The sequence below is a fragment of the Ambystoma mexicanum genome, chromosome 10 (assembly GCF_040938575.1).
Source record: "Ambystoma mexicanum isolate Mex_15411 chromosome 10, UKY_AmexF1_1, whole genome shotgun sequence".
NCBI lineage: Eukaryota > Metazoa > Chordata > Amphibia > Caudata > Ambystomatidae > Ambystoma > Ambystoma mexicanum.
In genome coordinates this window covers 682,675,219-682,689,907 of record NC_090932.1, presented here as the reverse complement: position 1 = coordinate 682,689,907, position 14,689 = coordinate 682,675,219, and the positions used below count along the sequence as shown (strand labels likewise).

Here is a 14,689-nt window from a genome sequence, read left to right as displayed (position 1 = left end):
CACTTTCCTGGCCTTTTTGATAATTTGTCATGGGGAAGCGGACAGTCCTATAGACGGTCAGTACTGGGAAACTAGGTTTCCCTTTTATTTTATACTTATCTGTTTGGTTAACTTTTTCATTTTGCACACAGCATCTTTCAATGCATAGCAATGGGGATACTTTTGACACACCCTAGCGTCTTACCTGTGGGATTTTTGGTTACTTCTTAATATGTCCAAAGACAAGCTGGTGGCAGCAAATACCTTTTTTTTTAACCATTTTTGCTATATTTTTTATTATGTACATTTCATTTACCGCGTTTGGCTAGTAACAGTGGCTAGTGTCCTAAGATGGTCATGACACTAGGTTTAGCACTTGTTCTTTGTCCATTTTGTCCTTTGGCCATATTCCCGCCTCCTCAGGTCAGGAAATCCCTAATATGGTCATGAATTTCCACCTGAAGGCTGCTGTTTTCACAGCCTAGTGCATACCATTTATGTGTGGACCTATGAAGTGTGTTGGGACTGTATGGTCCTAATCCACAAACTGTTGCCTGTGAGTCTGTGTGCATGCACGACAGAAACCCACAGTGATCTCTGATTGGACAACTGATGGCTGAGTGATTGCTGCAGATCCTTGATATTAGAGGACTGAGTTTGACCACTCAACTGAACTTAGGATAAGAGGAGTCCTGCAGCCATTCCAGAGGATCGGAAACAGAACCAAGTATCCTGTGTAGCTGTGCAGCTGACTGAAGACCTGGGGACGACTTCCGAAGAGGCCTGGTGACCTTTCCTGTAACTCTCTCAGTGAAGCCCAACACAGAGAAAGTGATAGAGGGGATCCAACGCAGTATAATATTCTGGGCAAGGTTGCCCCTAACCATGATGGGGAGGACAGCACTGCTCAAAATGATAGTGCTGCCCAGGCTGCTACATAAATTTGCAAATGTTCCGTACTCGATACCTAAATGGTTCTTTAAGAAACTCCATAATGTGTAGGGGGTTACGCCTATGGAAACTACAAAACCCACACGATCGGGCGGGAATGAAACTACCCAATTTTGAAGTGTACTACCTTGCGACCCAACTGCAATATGTAGCTAGATGGCTTTCTGAGGACACCACATCAGAGTCTAGACTATTGAGGGCAGATCGCACACCATATTTCCTGAATGAATGGATGTGGGTAATAGAGCCACCGAAAAGTAGGAGAGCGGCATTAGTGACCCTGGGAAAGAAGATCTGGCATAGGACCTGTGCAATGCTGGGAAGCCGGACACTGTACTCCCCGCAGGTTCCTCCAGTGGCACTGCAAGGGATAGATGACCAACTACGACGCACCATAAGGGAGCACTGGGAACCGATGGGGGTGACAACAGTTGGGGATGTGTGGCAAGGAGAAAGCAGAATAGAGTTTGGTAACTTAAGGGAGGGTACATGGCTATACAGTGGACAGTACATTACGTACGCGCGGCTAATGGTACTGCTAAAAAAGACATGGTCAGAAGTAGAACTGGCCAAGCACACCAGACGAGGCCATAGAAATGTTCCAAGCAGTGTCAGATGGGGGACACAAGGTCTCCAGAATTTATGAACTATTGATGTCTAAAGTGGGAAAAGAGGTGGTTCAAACGAGGCGAGATTGGGAAGAGGAAAGTGAAGAGACAATAAGCAATGGCCTATGGGAAAGGATGCAAGGGTGCCACAAAAAAGTGTTGAGGAATGCCCGATTACAACAGATACAACTGTATGTCACTCAGAGCATACATGTCCCCCAAGAGAATTGCTAAGTTGGCAAATGCGGCTACTCAACGATGCCCGAAATGTGGGGTGGAAAATGCTAGAATGATACACATGTTCTGGGCTTGCCCCGAAATAGAGAGATATTGGAGAGAAATAGCAGATCGAATGGCTACCAAAGGGATCGAACTGGGGGTAGACTCCTTGTGGGCGTGCATGGTGGGGGGCTTCCCTAGACCACGCAAACTCAAGCATGTATGCAAACTTAAAGACCTGGCATATATTTTGGAGAAACGAAGGATAGCCATAGGATGGAAAGTTCAGGCGAGACCTAATGTAGACGCCTGGTGGAGGGACCTCCTGCAGTGGACTGAGGCTCTAACAGTGGGTCTGGAGGGAGGCAGCATGTAGAGGGGGTGGAGAGGAAACAGAAACATTGATAGCATGGCAGCATCCAATTGGATCATTGACGGGTTTGGGACCTGACAAATTGGACACGGATAGCTCCCTGGATTTATGGAGAAGAAGAGACAGTTGTGGACTAAAGGAATGTGTTGGCCCCTACAGAGACTTAATGCGAGGGGGAGGGAGAATAAGGTGGGATGTTGGGTTTTTGAAAAAGTTTATGAACCATGTTTAGGTGCACTGTTTGTTATGAAACCAATACAACAAAAAAAAAAACTCTCAGTGAAGCCCTGTTGGACTACCTGATCTCGGAAGATCCTTGTTGGTGCATCGTCCCTTGGACTGGTGGGACCAACCAGTTTCGATGCCTTCTCACGATTCTGGAGCCTTCAGAAATGTCCCTGGCCAACCCGGTGGGCTGACCAGTTCTGAATTTGGCTACTGTGTCAGAAGCGTTGCTTTCTGTTTCAGCTTCCCAGCATTAGGGGTTACTGTCCTGGAAGTCAGTCTTTGTTTGTTAATGGAGAGACACCTGCTGTTGCCCGTGTGCAGTGACTGTCGCTGTAACCGGTCACCCCCAGTCTGGTAGTTTCCTGAAGAGCCCTGCATTGGCACCTGCTGCATTTCTTCTTCAGAATGGTTTGTACTCAGCTCCTGGACCCAACCAGAATCTTCCTTGCACCCCGCAGCTCCTCGGCATCTTCTATTGGTTCAAACAGGAAAACCTACTTCCAGCAACCCCATTCGACCTGCCAAGTCACTTGGGAAAAAATGGAATAAGGGCGGTGAGTAGTCTCAATACTTACCGGTGTCCCTATTTCCTTCATTCTAAAAGTTTGAGAACAACTTTGATTTGCTCCATTCTTTCGCATTTTAAACATTTACTTACAAAGCTGTGCTAACTGATAGAAAAAGTACTTTTTCTAACAGTAAAATCCTTGTGAAGTGTAAGGGTGCAGAAGTAAGGCTCAGACACAATGGTGGCATATTTCTGGCTGCAGACTTTTATCAATCAAGAAAGGGTTGTATAAAGGCCTCTCTATCCCTAAATTAAAGAGAGGTTTCCCTGCCTCAAAGAAAACTAACCAAGTCATCAGGATGTCCAAAACCATGCAGTCAGTCACTGTCGTGTCTCAAAAGCCTACTTCTGTCCCTAACACTAACAACTTAAACCAACTGTGCAAGGGTGATCTCTTCTCAAAGTAAAGTGTTCTTGGTGTTTCCATCGAACAGAAAAGTTCCCAGTCTCTCGGCAATCAAATGTGATGAAATAAACAATGTTCATAAATGTAGGATTTAAAGGCTAGTGTTGTATTCCTTTGCCCTAGACTACTTCTACTTTCCCTCCTTTTGGGGTTCTGAGCCCTACATTCTTTTAGGAAAATAGCATTCAGTAATTCACAAGGCTAGATTTCTTAGATTCACAGTTCTCCTATCCCAGCAACTTGGCACACTCCTTTACCAAGCATAGAATCATGTCCTTCTCACTTTCAGGGTCCATAACACTCTTGCTCTCAACTTCTCATGTGGGTGCGGGCCCCAGACTTGCAAGGATCTAAATGGCTTGGTTTACTCTCCTGCCAAGTCATTGTCCTTTCATGGACAATCTCTCTTTCTCTTACAGGGTGCCAGACCCTCTGGTTCCTTGTTGTTTCAGGTATTTGCCTTTCACATGCGTGTAGCTCATAGATTCGCAATGTAGAATTGTATCTACTTGGTTCACCCTCCTGCCAAGCATACCACTTTCCCTTGTTCGCTCCTTTTTCACTAAGGGTCCCAAACCCTCTTCCAACTTCATATGGTTGTGGCTCCCAGACTTGCAATGTCTCTTCAGGGTCCTAGCCCCTCTTGTTCCACACTCTTAACCCCCTTGCTATCCCAGACCTCCAAAGACTCTCAGTCAACCAGCGTACCAGTTAACTTCTCTGTTGTAGGTACCAGTGTTTACTGAGCAGCTGTGTTGTTCGTCGAGGCTCTGAAAGCGTTCGGGTAAGCGGTGGGTCTGGAAACATCGCACTCTGTCCGGATGTGTGACTTTCCTTGCAGGTGCTTCGCCGGGGGTGCCCATATGTTCATCACAGAAGCAGTGCGAAAGGAGTCCTTCCAGCTCGGACCAGGTTTGCATTGTCCACTTCCTCTGTTCCCGGCTTCCCTTTTGGCTGTCTGCTCGCCCGATACACAGCTCCTGCAGTTCCTCCTCGGAGTATCTTTCTCCATTCACATCCCAGCTGAGCACATTTTGAATTCCTGCGCTGGATTGTTTCTTTTGCTCGCCCCAATGACATTGCGTGAGAAGCTAGACTGCTCATGCAGATCCTTCAAAGTGATCCTCGGACTCCTGGTCATCATCCAATTGGATCTAAAATACTTTGTTGGTATTTCAGTCTTGTCAAGTATGTTGTTTTGAATAATTTGACAGTAGAATACATCATTAGCACTGGCTAGAGGGGAAGAAGGTGGACTTGGTAATGGAAAAGGGTTTGGTGGCATGGAGCATACCGCGTCTCTTGTGACTAGTCGCCCCCCAATCGCATAGGGGGCTTCCTCCCGCCTGTGATCCACTACTCGTGCACCACCCCTAGGGGGACAATTGTACTGTGGATGCACCACCCTAGCCCCATTGAAATGTCTCCCCCACGGGAGAAGGGACGACATCCTGGGATTCGTCACAGAAGTCTTTTGAAATATTTCTCACCACCACAAGAAGGCTCCCTCCCTTTGCCCCTTTCCTAAGGGAACTATGACTTTTCGGCACAAGGCCCCATTCAACTTCGGGATTGGGCTCAAAGTTAGGGCTTCTATTACTGTGGACTGGTTCTCTTATTGCATAACTACTTACCTATACTTTCAAGTGTTTAGGTGAATTGTGTGCATTTCTATAACCAAAGGTGACTGTATATTTGTTTTATATTCAGAGTGTTGTGTGATAATATTAGCTGCTTGATTCATTTCCCTAGTGTGTTTTGGGGACTATAATAATATTGTATTTTTGTACTTACCTGTCTGAGTAGAATCATTGTGTATTTCACTATGTGGACTCATTGTGGACCCTTGACCCCACTCCTCTCCCGCGATCTAACCTTGACCACACTCCATGCTTATCTTGATTGGGTTTGGCTAAACTCCCAGAGTTCTCCTGTTCACTATAACTAGGGTGGCCTCCTGAAATCTTTTTTTGTTTTAATTAATGCATATGGCTAATACAATTAAGCCTTTTGCATATACCTCACACTAAATACAAAAAAGATAAACCAACCAATCATCAATTGAATATGAAATAAAAACTAAACATAAAAAATCATCCAACAATTCACCTACTACTAATTCATGTTGTACTATTCACTAATAAATACCTATACAAATTGCATTATTAAAACAAATAAAACTAACCTTCAGATTAGTTTAGTTGGACACCTTTGTATCTGACCACCAGGCCAGATTTGAGAAATCCATCTCAACACAAAGGCAGAGGAAATGTTCTTGTGTCCGTTAGCAGGAGGGTGCCTTCCTCTACTACAGTGGGCAAAAGGGGTTAAGGACCGAAAGGAACTGCCCCCTGTTGTGGAAGCAGATAGGGCCTTGAGTGTCCGCGCAGGACAGTCCAAGTGCCCATCACACAAGCCAAACAGATGACAGTGTCTATTCCAGATTGCAGTATCTGTTGTGTCGCTCCACTGCCATCCTCCACCAGGCAGGTAAACCCTCCATTCTTTGCCTCCTTGGGGAGGTTTTTTTGAAACCCCCGAGATCACACACTACATGATTTGCGCATGCTTGGTCAGTGCACTGGTGGCACCCATAGTTGTTAAAGCGAGGCTGCCAAAGCAAACACTGTTCAACCCATGACATCAAGCTACTTGATACACCTGCATGGAGATGAGGAAAATTAACCAGACTTTGAACCCACAGTGGAGGCCTACACAACATCAGGCTCTCCAGCATGCAGTGGGAGTACAAAAGCCCTGGATCTGAGGAAGCCCGACAATGTTTTATAGCAAGATCCCGGTTCACAGCCAGACGTGAAGTCAAGTTCAGCTAGACGGCCATTACAGGGGCAGCAATTGCTGCTTTAAGGGGGAGAAGGTCTTCTTCGACCAACCCTTCTCCAGGGTTTCTGTAGGGTCAAAGTGGACCATGGGATTCATGTATACAGACTACCGAAGGGTCTCCACAGCCTTGGAAATAGTCTCCTGCGATGAACGACGAGACCAGCCATAGGTTGACACTCACTTGAAGTCAATCTCTCGAGAGGCATCCAAACAACTAGCATCGTTTACATGCAATAATGTCGCTGTGAAAAAAAATCACCAGGTAGGCGACTTTTTTTTCTGACCCCTAAAATGCTTTCCCCAAATGTTTGACTAAAGGGTGCATTTTTAGGCGACATTATGACTGGATAGGCTGGCATCCCCACAAATCAGAGACCAGATCATCCTGGAAATAGAAGTCCTCCACCACTCCAGAACCCAAAGGGTCCAATATATATGGGCTGGGGTCATCCTCTTCAAAGTTCTGACTGATAAACGGGCTTTGAAACTGTAGCAAAATGCAGTGAGATGTCAGTGCTGTGGCTTTGCTGTTCAAATGTGCAGCCAAGCAGTCTCCAGAGGTGGGGCAACGAATGCGGACCAAATAGGTGCCCATTTTAACTTCAAAAAGCACAGAGGGCGCTGGCCTAGCCTTGTTACCAAAAAGGTCCAGCATCTGGGACCTGCAGTGGTCCCACTGTTCCAGGGTGGAGGGGCTAGTGGGGGAAGGTACCTTAAAAGCAGGTGGTGTATTCCCAAAAGTTATCAGCAACCCGAGGGCAGGGGTGATAACTCCTTTTTCTGGAAGAAGAGCGACGCTTCAAGATGTTACTTGGAGAACATGACCTCTTTCAGTGCTGCTTTTTCTTGCCAACATCAGAAAAACCCTCCTTTTCAGGCTGCTCCTCAGTGATCATTGCTTTCTCCGAAGAAAGCTCAGGTGCCGGTTACTGAGTGCATCTTCTTCCCACATTATGGAGGAAAGTATAGAGCTTTGCGAGACACTTCCTGGAAAGCTTTGGCCTGCACAGTTGACAGTAGGGGGTCTAGCGTGGACATTTGTCTCCCGCAATCAGGGCAGTGTTTTAAGCCTGGCACTTTCAGATGTTAGGCATCATGCAGTCGAAAAAAAACCAGAAGAGCTATTAGTGTTCCAAAAACAGCATGTGGCATGTGCAGAAACTGAGGTCAAGGGGCACTGCTGGCTCCAAATACACTGTACCCCCGACGTTACGTCCTACATAATGGTGCCCAGCAGTGCTGAGCAGAGCCAATGCCGAGCTGGATTGCATCCCCTTGTGGCTGAAGAGTTTTCAGAAGACAGCTGGTATTAGGAAAGCTAGATCTAAGTTGAGGAATCTGTGAGAGGAAGCAAACCATAAGGAACAAGTTACTTACCTGTAACTGTTGTTCTCCAGCATCGGTCTGGCATGGATTCACATGCTCATGAATATTCCCCGTTGTCAGGCTGGGAATCCTCGGTAAAGAAAAAATCAGTATCAGTTTAGTTTCTGATCTGTCTTTCTTAGTAGTAACCAATAACTGGTCTCTGGGTCATACTGCCCCCAGCCAATGACTGCCCTCTGCCTAAGCCCCTCCCCTGACCGCCATCCTCAGATTTGGTGGCACATAAAGTGGGAGTAGGACCAAGTGAAGAGCCACAGAGGGGAAGGAGGGAGGGTTCGCATGTGAATCCATGCCAGACCCATGCTGGAGAACAACTGTTACAGGTAAGTTACTTGTTCCTTCTCCAGCATGGGGTCTGGCATGGTTTCACATGCTCATGAATATAAGAATACATAGCAGTACACACATGCACAACCACAGGAGGTGGCAAGGCTCAACATTAAGCATTACAACAACTCAACATTAAGCATCTCTTACCTCCTCAACAGATCCACCTTCAGGCGAACAGGTTGCACAGCACTGCTTGGCTGACTCTGGACTCCTCCCTGGAATCCCGGTCGACGCAGTAGATTCTCGTGAAGGTGTGCGTCGACCTCCACGTAGCAGCCCTGCAGATGTCCAGCAGGGACACACCAGATAAGAACGCCGTGGTAGCGGCGATCGCTCTGGTCGAATGGGCTCTCGGACAGCCGGGCAATGGTCTGTTTGCCAACCGGTGACAGTGCATGATGCAGCCGGAGAGCCATCTGGAAATGGAAGCCTTCGAGAGGGGCTTCCCTTGGTTCACAGGTCCAAAGTTCACAAACAACTGTGATGTCTTCCGAAAACTCTTTGTGCGATCCACGTAGAACATCAGCGCTCTAGCTACATCCAGCGAGTGCAAAGTCCTCTCGGCCGGCAACTAAGGCGACGGGAAGAAAACTGGTAACACCAAGGGCTCGTTGAGGTGGAAGTCCGACGGCACCTTGGGCATGAAGGAGGGGTGCGTCCTCAGCACCACCCTCGTCTCGTGGAAAGTCAAGTACGGAGGCTTGCAGGAGAGGGCCTGGATCCCTCCCACTCGTCGTGCAGAGGTGATGGCCACAAGAAACGCTGTCGGAGCCTTCACCGGCGGGAATGAACAGAACAGTCCTTTTATAAACTCCTTCACCAGGCGATGGGACCACAGACATGATCACCCAGGAGTTCTGGTGTAGCAGGAAATCGCCGCTAGATGTATCTTGATGGAGGTGTGAGCTAGCCCCGCCTTGGCTTGCGATAGCAGTTATGGCAGCACTCTTGGGGCTGTAATCCATAGGGGGTTAGGGAAACTCTGGGCCCTGAGGTCGCCTCCACTGGGGTAGCCTCCACAGGCTTCGCCAGGGCCACTGCGACTCCCTCGATAGAGGCCTCAGCCGGGTGAATCAAGGCCTTCACCACCTTGGGCGCGCTTGAGGCCTTCACCTTGGGGGGAGGGTCACCGCCTTGCTCCCCCTCGGCTGATTCCTTCGAGATCGACCGGGGCCTCTCCACAAACTTACCCGGGTTCTCGGATTTTCTCTTCCCCGAGCCAGAGCGTTGTCTCGTGGTTGATGGCGTTGGTGAAAGTGCGCCCTGCCTGGCAGCCGAGGAGCCCGACCCTGCGGTGCTTTGGCTTCTGTTGGGCCCCCGTCGCCAGGGCGCCCTCACAGGACTTAGAAGACCGCTCAGACTTCTTCTCACCTGCTGGGCCCTTCTCCAGCCAGCTGGCGAGGCGGATCCGACGATCCCTCATAGTCCGTTCCGACAAGTTCTTGCAAAACGCACAGTCCTTCTCCATGTGCGTTTTGTCTTCGTGAAGGCAGTAGAGACATGTCGATTTGCTCATCCTCCTTGAAAACATTCTGTAATCCGCATCCAGGGCAGTTCCTGAACAGCTTGGATCCGGGTGTCGAGCTTCCCTTGTCCTGGGCCATGTCCACGAGGTAGGCCTCAGATCTTCTGGAATCCTCCAAGAAGCGTAACTTGACGAAACTTTGCCCTTAAGGGGCATAGAAAATTCCAAAATGGGTCCCCGTTGATCAGAAGTAGAAATGGTGGAGCTTGAGGCTCGATTGACCGAGATTAAACTCTTTGAAAAAACGCAGTAAAAACTCTAGAGCTATAGCACGAGGACTCCCAACACTTGAACATGCGGTAAAAATCTGAGGATGGCTGCCAGGGGAGGGGCTTAGGGAGAGGGCAGTCATTGGCTGGGGGCAGTATGACCCAGAGACCAGTGATTGGTTACTATTAAGAAAGACAGATCAGAAACGAAACTGATACTGATTTTTTCTTTACCGAGGATTCCCAGCCTGACAACGGGGAATATTCATGAGCATGTGAATCCATGCTGGAGAAGAAACAAATGCTCTTATTTTCCATGTATGCAGGCATTGCAAAACCTTCATAAAGACCCAGGGGGCCAAAGTTAGACAAAGGCAGGGAGTAAACTGATATTGAACCACCTTAAACAAATCACAGATGCCTTATAGATGAGCTGGGGCCGATATAGGATCAAGGCAAGGTTTGGTTAGGGACTTGAGATGGTAAATGGAAGGCTGAAAATTCGTTCCTGTGTCCCTACTTTTACAGAGAACTGTGTACAAATTAGTAACCCATTTCCAAACAGTCATTTAATGCATGACTTAACAAAAGGCAGTGTTTGCACTAGATCCAAAGAAAGCCAACAAATGCAGTAGTGGTGGTGGGAGTCAGGATTAACATCAGTGCCAATAGGGGGACAGTATTCGTTAAGGCAGTTTTTGGATAACCTTCTGTTAAGGGATCCACAACCACTGACCTTAATGGGGTGCTAAGACGCCAGCCAAGAAAAGGAAGCCTAACATCTTTAAAAGGTAGGTAACATGAACAGAGTGACAAGGCTCAACTCTCAGATAGGGGTAACAAGGGGATACAAAGGTAAAGTTAGTCCACACACTCATCCCTAGAAAATACGCCACACCGATCTACTGAAAAATATATGCATTATGTTACACATGTAGATCTCCATCAGGTCAAATACTCAGCAGCACATAATACACAGCATATTATAAAAACAATACAAGTCTAAAAGGACTCTCTGCACCATAATGTCTTATGTCGGCCCACTTTCTCAGATAAGCACCCGACAAAGTAACAGAGGGGTGAGAGAACAAGGGAACCAACCAACCTCACAAAGCCGGTAAAGTCATCTATGGGCGTCCACATTTAAGCACAGTGACCTAAAGACACAACCCGCCTCTTTTAAAAGGTTCGTCCTAGACCAGGTGGTCAGCACCCAACACACAAATCTAGACAAGGGGTAGACCAAAAAGGGAACCAGACATTTGATCCCACAGGAAAAATAGTCTACAAATCACAAAGGCCAACATCAACACTCCATGTTAATTTGAACTCTGTAGGAGATTGTATTAAAATAATACAAAAACACGCATGAAAACTAAAACGTAGTAAGAGGGTGGAAAATATTTTAAACTCACAGCCAAATGCCCATAAGAATTCAGGTTATATTTTATTAAGTTACCACTGCAATTCACTCCCAATGACAAAACTGTTACCAAATTAGATACAGTGCACAAAGTTATTCACTTTGGCTATAGAGAAGAGCAGAACTTTAAAAGATAAATAAAAACAAATTAACATGCACATTTAAAAAACAAATTCTTACATTCCAGTTCTTGGTCTAATCATCACTGAACACCTTGTCGGTACAGGAAAAATTCCCAGGGGGAAGGTAAATATCCCAAGAGTCTCTTAATGACAGTTCCAGAACAGCTAGAAAGCTCAATATCAGTTAATTGGCCACCCGCTTCAATGGAGGCGAGTCTACTTTACCCCCACAAGAGCGAATTCTGTGGCATACAATCCAAGAAAAGACAGAGGTAACCCCAATGAACAGATCCAGAGGTTGCAGAAACCAGGATCCCCAGAAGAAATTGCAGCAGAGCAGGGGGGGCCCAAATGTAAGTCAATTTGAAATGCGGTTGAGTCTTGTCTCTAAAGAATCTCGACTCTAGACCAGAGCGACCCTGAGGGTGAGTACCTTGAATAGTTGCCTACCCCAGGACCCAGAGGTACATATTTACATCAAGGGATACAGCAAAAATGGCTCAAGCACAGTGACACACACTGGTTAAGTACAGGCTGCTTTCCTTGTTATGGTTTGCAGGATCCAAGGTGCCAAGGGGCCTGAGCCAATGACTACCCCCCACTGTTGAAAAGAACAAACAGCCTTCCCACGACACCCTTCAAGCCAAGCGTGAAGAATCTGGCATAGTAGACTCTGGGAAGACGGAGGAACCCATGAAGATGGATCCCAGCAGCTCTGCAGACAAGAAATTGGCAGCTAGCCGAAAATGGTCCCAGCACTGGGAATAAAAAATGGGGCAGCCCAGGACATCCAAAGGAGCAGAAGAGGTGGGGTGTGAGATTCCCAACGCCCTGCCAAGCGATGGCAGCTACTACCACCAGGGAGGGAGACCATGTCAATAAAAAGCAGGAAAATGCAGTAAACTGGATAGAAAACAGTTCCCGGATGAAAGGCTCAGCTCACTGCATGAGGGGGATGCAGCAGGAGAATTCAGGAAGCCCAGCCTAGACCTCCAGGAGAAATAAAACCAAACTAGGAAATGCCCAAACTATTGCATTCAGCTAGAATGGCAAAATGAGAGATTAAAAAAATGGCAAAACTGGGAATCAGCGAGAAGACCTATTTCATCTAAGTTCCAGAACATAGCAGCAAAGGGATCAGGCAGGGCCATAAGTATCATTGCGAAGGGGCTGGCCAACCATCGCTAGAATGGTCTGGTGGCAAAGAGTCAGAGGACCAATCATCCTGGTTGGTCATTACCACTAGCAATCCACCTAGACCAACCCCACAGGAAGTGAGAGGGAGAGCCCAGCTGCCTAAACTTGTCTAACCAGTAAGAACCAACATGGAAGCTGCATGCTGGCTCAGAAAAAGGCCACATGGTTAGAACGGCCATTTTGACCTTACCTTGTGGTTGTCCCAAGCAAAGGAAGGCTGAAAATACAAAATGAATGAGAGCATGATATTAATAAAATACAATGGGGACCCAGCGACCACCAAAAAGGTATTTTGGGCTATCAATGTGGTAAAATGGCCTGCACCCCTTGTGAAGCCAAAACGAAAGTACAGCTACTACCCCACCCCTCCCTAAAACAAATGTAGGATGATATAATCTCCTTTGGGGAGAAATGAAGTGCTTGAGAGGTGAACTTTAGGGGAAACCCAATATCATACCTTAAATACGGCAAAAAGGGTTGCAATGGCAGGGGTGCTGCAGGAGAATTCCTGTTGGCCACAAAAAGTAAGTCCATGATCCACAAAAATAGAAGAGCAAAAGCAAGAGGATGAGGGGCCCTGGCCCTAGAATCCCCATTGATAAGAATTCTGTCTCAATGGAGTTGAAAAGTTCCAGGAGGGACCACTTTGGAACATAGAAAAAAAGTGAGGTACTGGGGCACATGGAACTCCATCACATCCCGAGTCAGTGGCACCCCCGATTGTCCTGGCGCTGGTCTAAAGCTACACGAGCGCCCCAGGGGGCTTTCAAAGTTTTCCATGTTGAGTCCAGGTCTGGAGCGATTTCAAAAGATAAGGAAGCAGTTAGTGGAATGTAGCATTTAGAAGGCCAGGATGGGAGGGGAGAAAAGAGCAGGCTTCTGCAGCCCCCATGGCAGGATTCCTGATCACTTAATATTAAAGAATCTACTGCATTAATTGACAATTATTACCGCCGCTCTCAACATCCATAACTCAACCTTCTCATTTACTTATAGAATGGAATCCAGTACTACTCACAAAGAATTATTATGCGAGTAGTTATTTCCCACCATGCCAGTGAAAAGAGAAAAACATTTCAAAGCGTATTTGAGGATGTAAAATTAATAGACATAGGTTCTTACTCTGGTAGGGATAAATGGTGAGCGAGGAGAGTGGTTGAGGCCTCCCAGATGCTTTTTTTGTGTGCCTGTAATGTCTGAATCAGAAGAATAGGGAATATAGGGATTCGGCGCAGGCTGTGGCTTCACTATAGCTGTCAATTTCTGACCACCTGTTTCTGTACGGTTACCGTGTGAAAGATTTATTAAGGTACATGCTGGCAGTCGATAACCCTTTGAATGAGAGCACCTAAAAAACAAAATCGGGCAAAACATTGTATTAGGCAGACCACACTGCAAAATGGACATTTTTGTATTCATCAAACATATAAAATAAGAAACACATAAAAGCAATGTACAAAGATAAGAAAAATACAGACAAGTGCATATACTGGGTTTACACAGTTTGTCTTTCATTATCCTTTTTTCATCACTACATTTCTTAGTTCTTCTATTGATTTCCTTATCATATACATATTCCTTTTCTTCCACGCCAGGCCTAGTGTATAAATCCTATCAAGGAAAAGAGATCAAAAGACGAGTCGAAGCCAAAATACATGTTCACCTTAACTTTATTGATACTAAACAAACAGAACAGGATCTTAACTAAGCGTTAGGCTGTGTTCACTTCTGGAATATCCTACATATCAAAAATTGCCTTCATTCAGGGTCTCATCTCCCTCCTTCACAACTGGTTTGAACAGCCTGCATACAAAGACGGGTCAGGAAAAAAGCATTTGGTAGGAAAGGCCCAGAGCTGTGTGCCTCCCTCTGCACACAAGCCCTGCCCTTCTACCTGTCCATCAACCAACTGCCACCACCACTTATATACGTTTTCCCTCACATTCCGCAAAGGAGGCTGTAGATGGTATGTGCTATTGGGAATGGATGTGTAGGTATTGTGAACGATGAGAAGCGGGGTATAAGAGAACCTGAATTACCATGAAGGTTTTTATTTATTTCTCGGTTTCTGCTCACCTACCTTCCCAACTGGTTGGGACAAGACTAAAAAAGTTGTTAAAACATTGGATGGTGGAATAAGTGGCACATATACAACAGGCTTCAAGCGAATAAGTTGAAAAGCACTTCTTGATCTAAGGACACATACTTCCTGGAGGAAGTGGACGGTGCATAATGTTTACAAAAAGCCATTGGTGCAACCAAAGTAGCTGCTTTGCAGACGTCTTCAATTGGGACATGCCTTTGAAAGGCCACTGATGCAG

The 14,689-nt window shown here is 46.6% G+C and overlaps 1 protein-coding gene across 2 annotated transcripts in view; it reads right to left on the bottom strand.

The window, feature by feature from the left end:
- XRN1 (5'-3' exoribonuclease 1) overlaps positions 1-14,689 on the bottom strand; it is a 2,611,979-nt gene that overhangs the window by 650,865 nt on the left and 1,946,425 nt on the right. For both annotated transcript variants that reach the window (XM_069618274.1, XM_069618273.1), the window contains exon 31: positions 13,491-13,716. In XM_069618274.1, the coding sequence (XP_069474375.1) occupies positions 13,491-13,716 (226 nt within the window). The remainder of the gene's footprint in view (positions 1-13,490; positions 13,717-14,689) is intronic.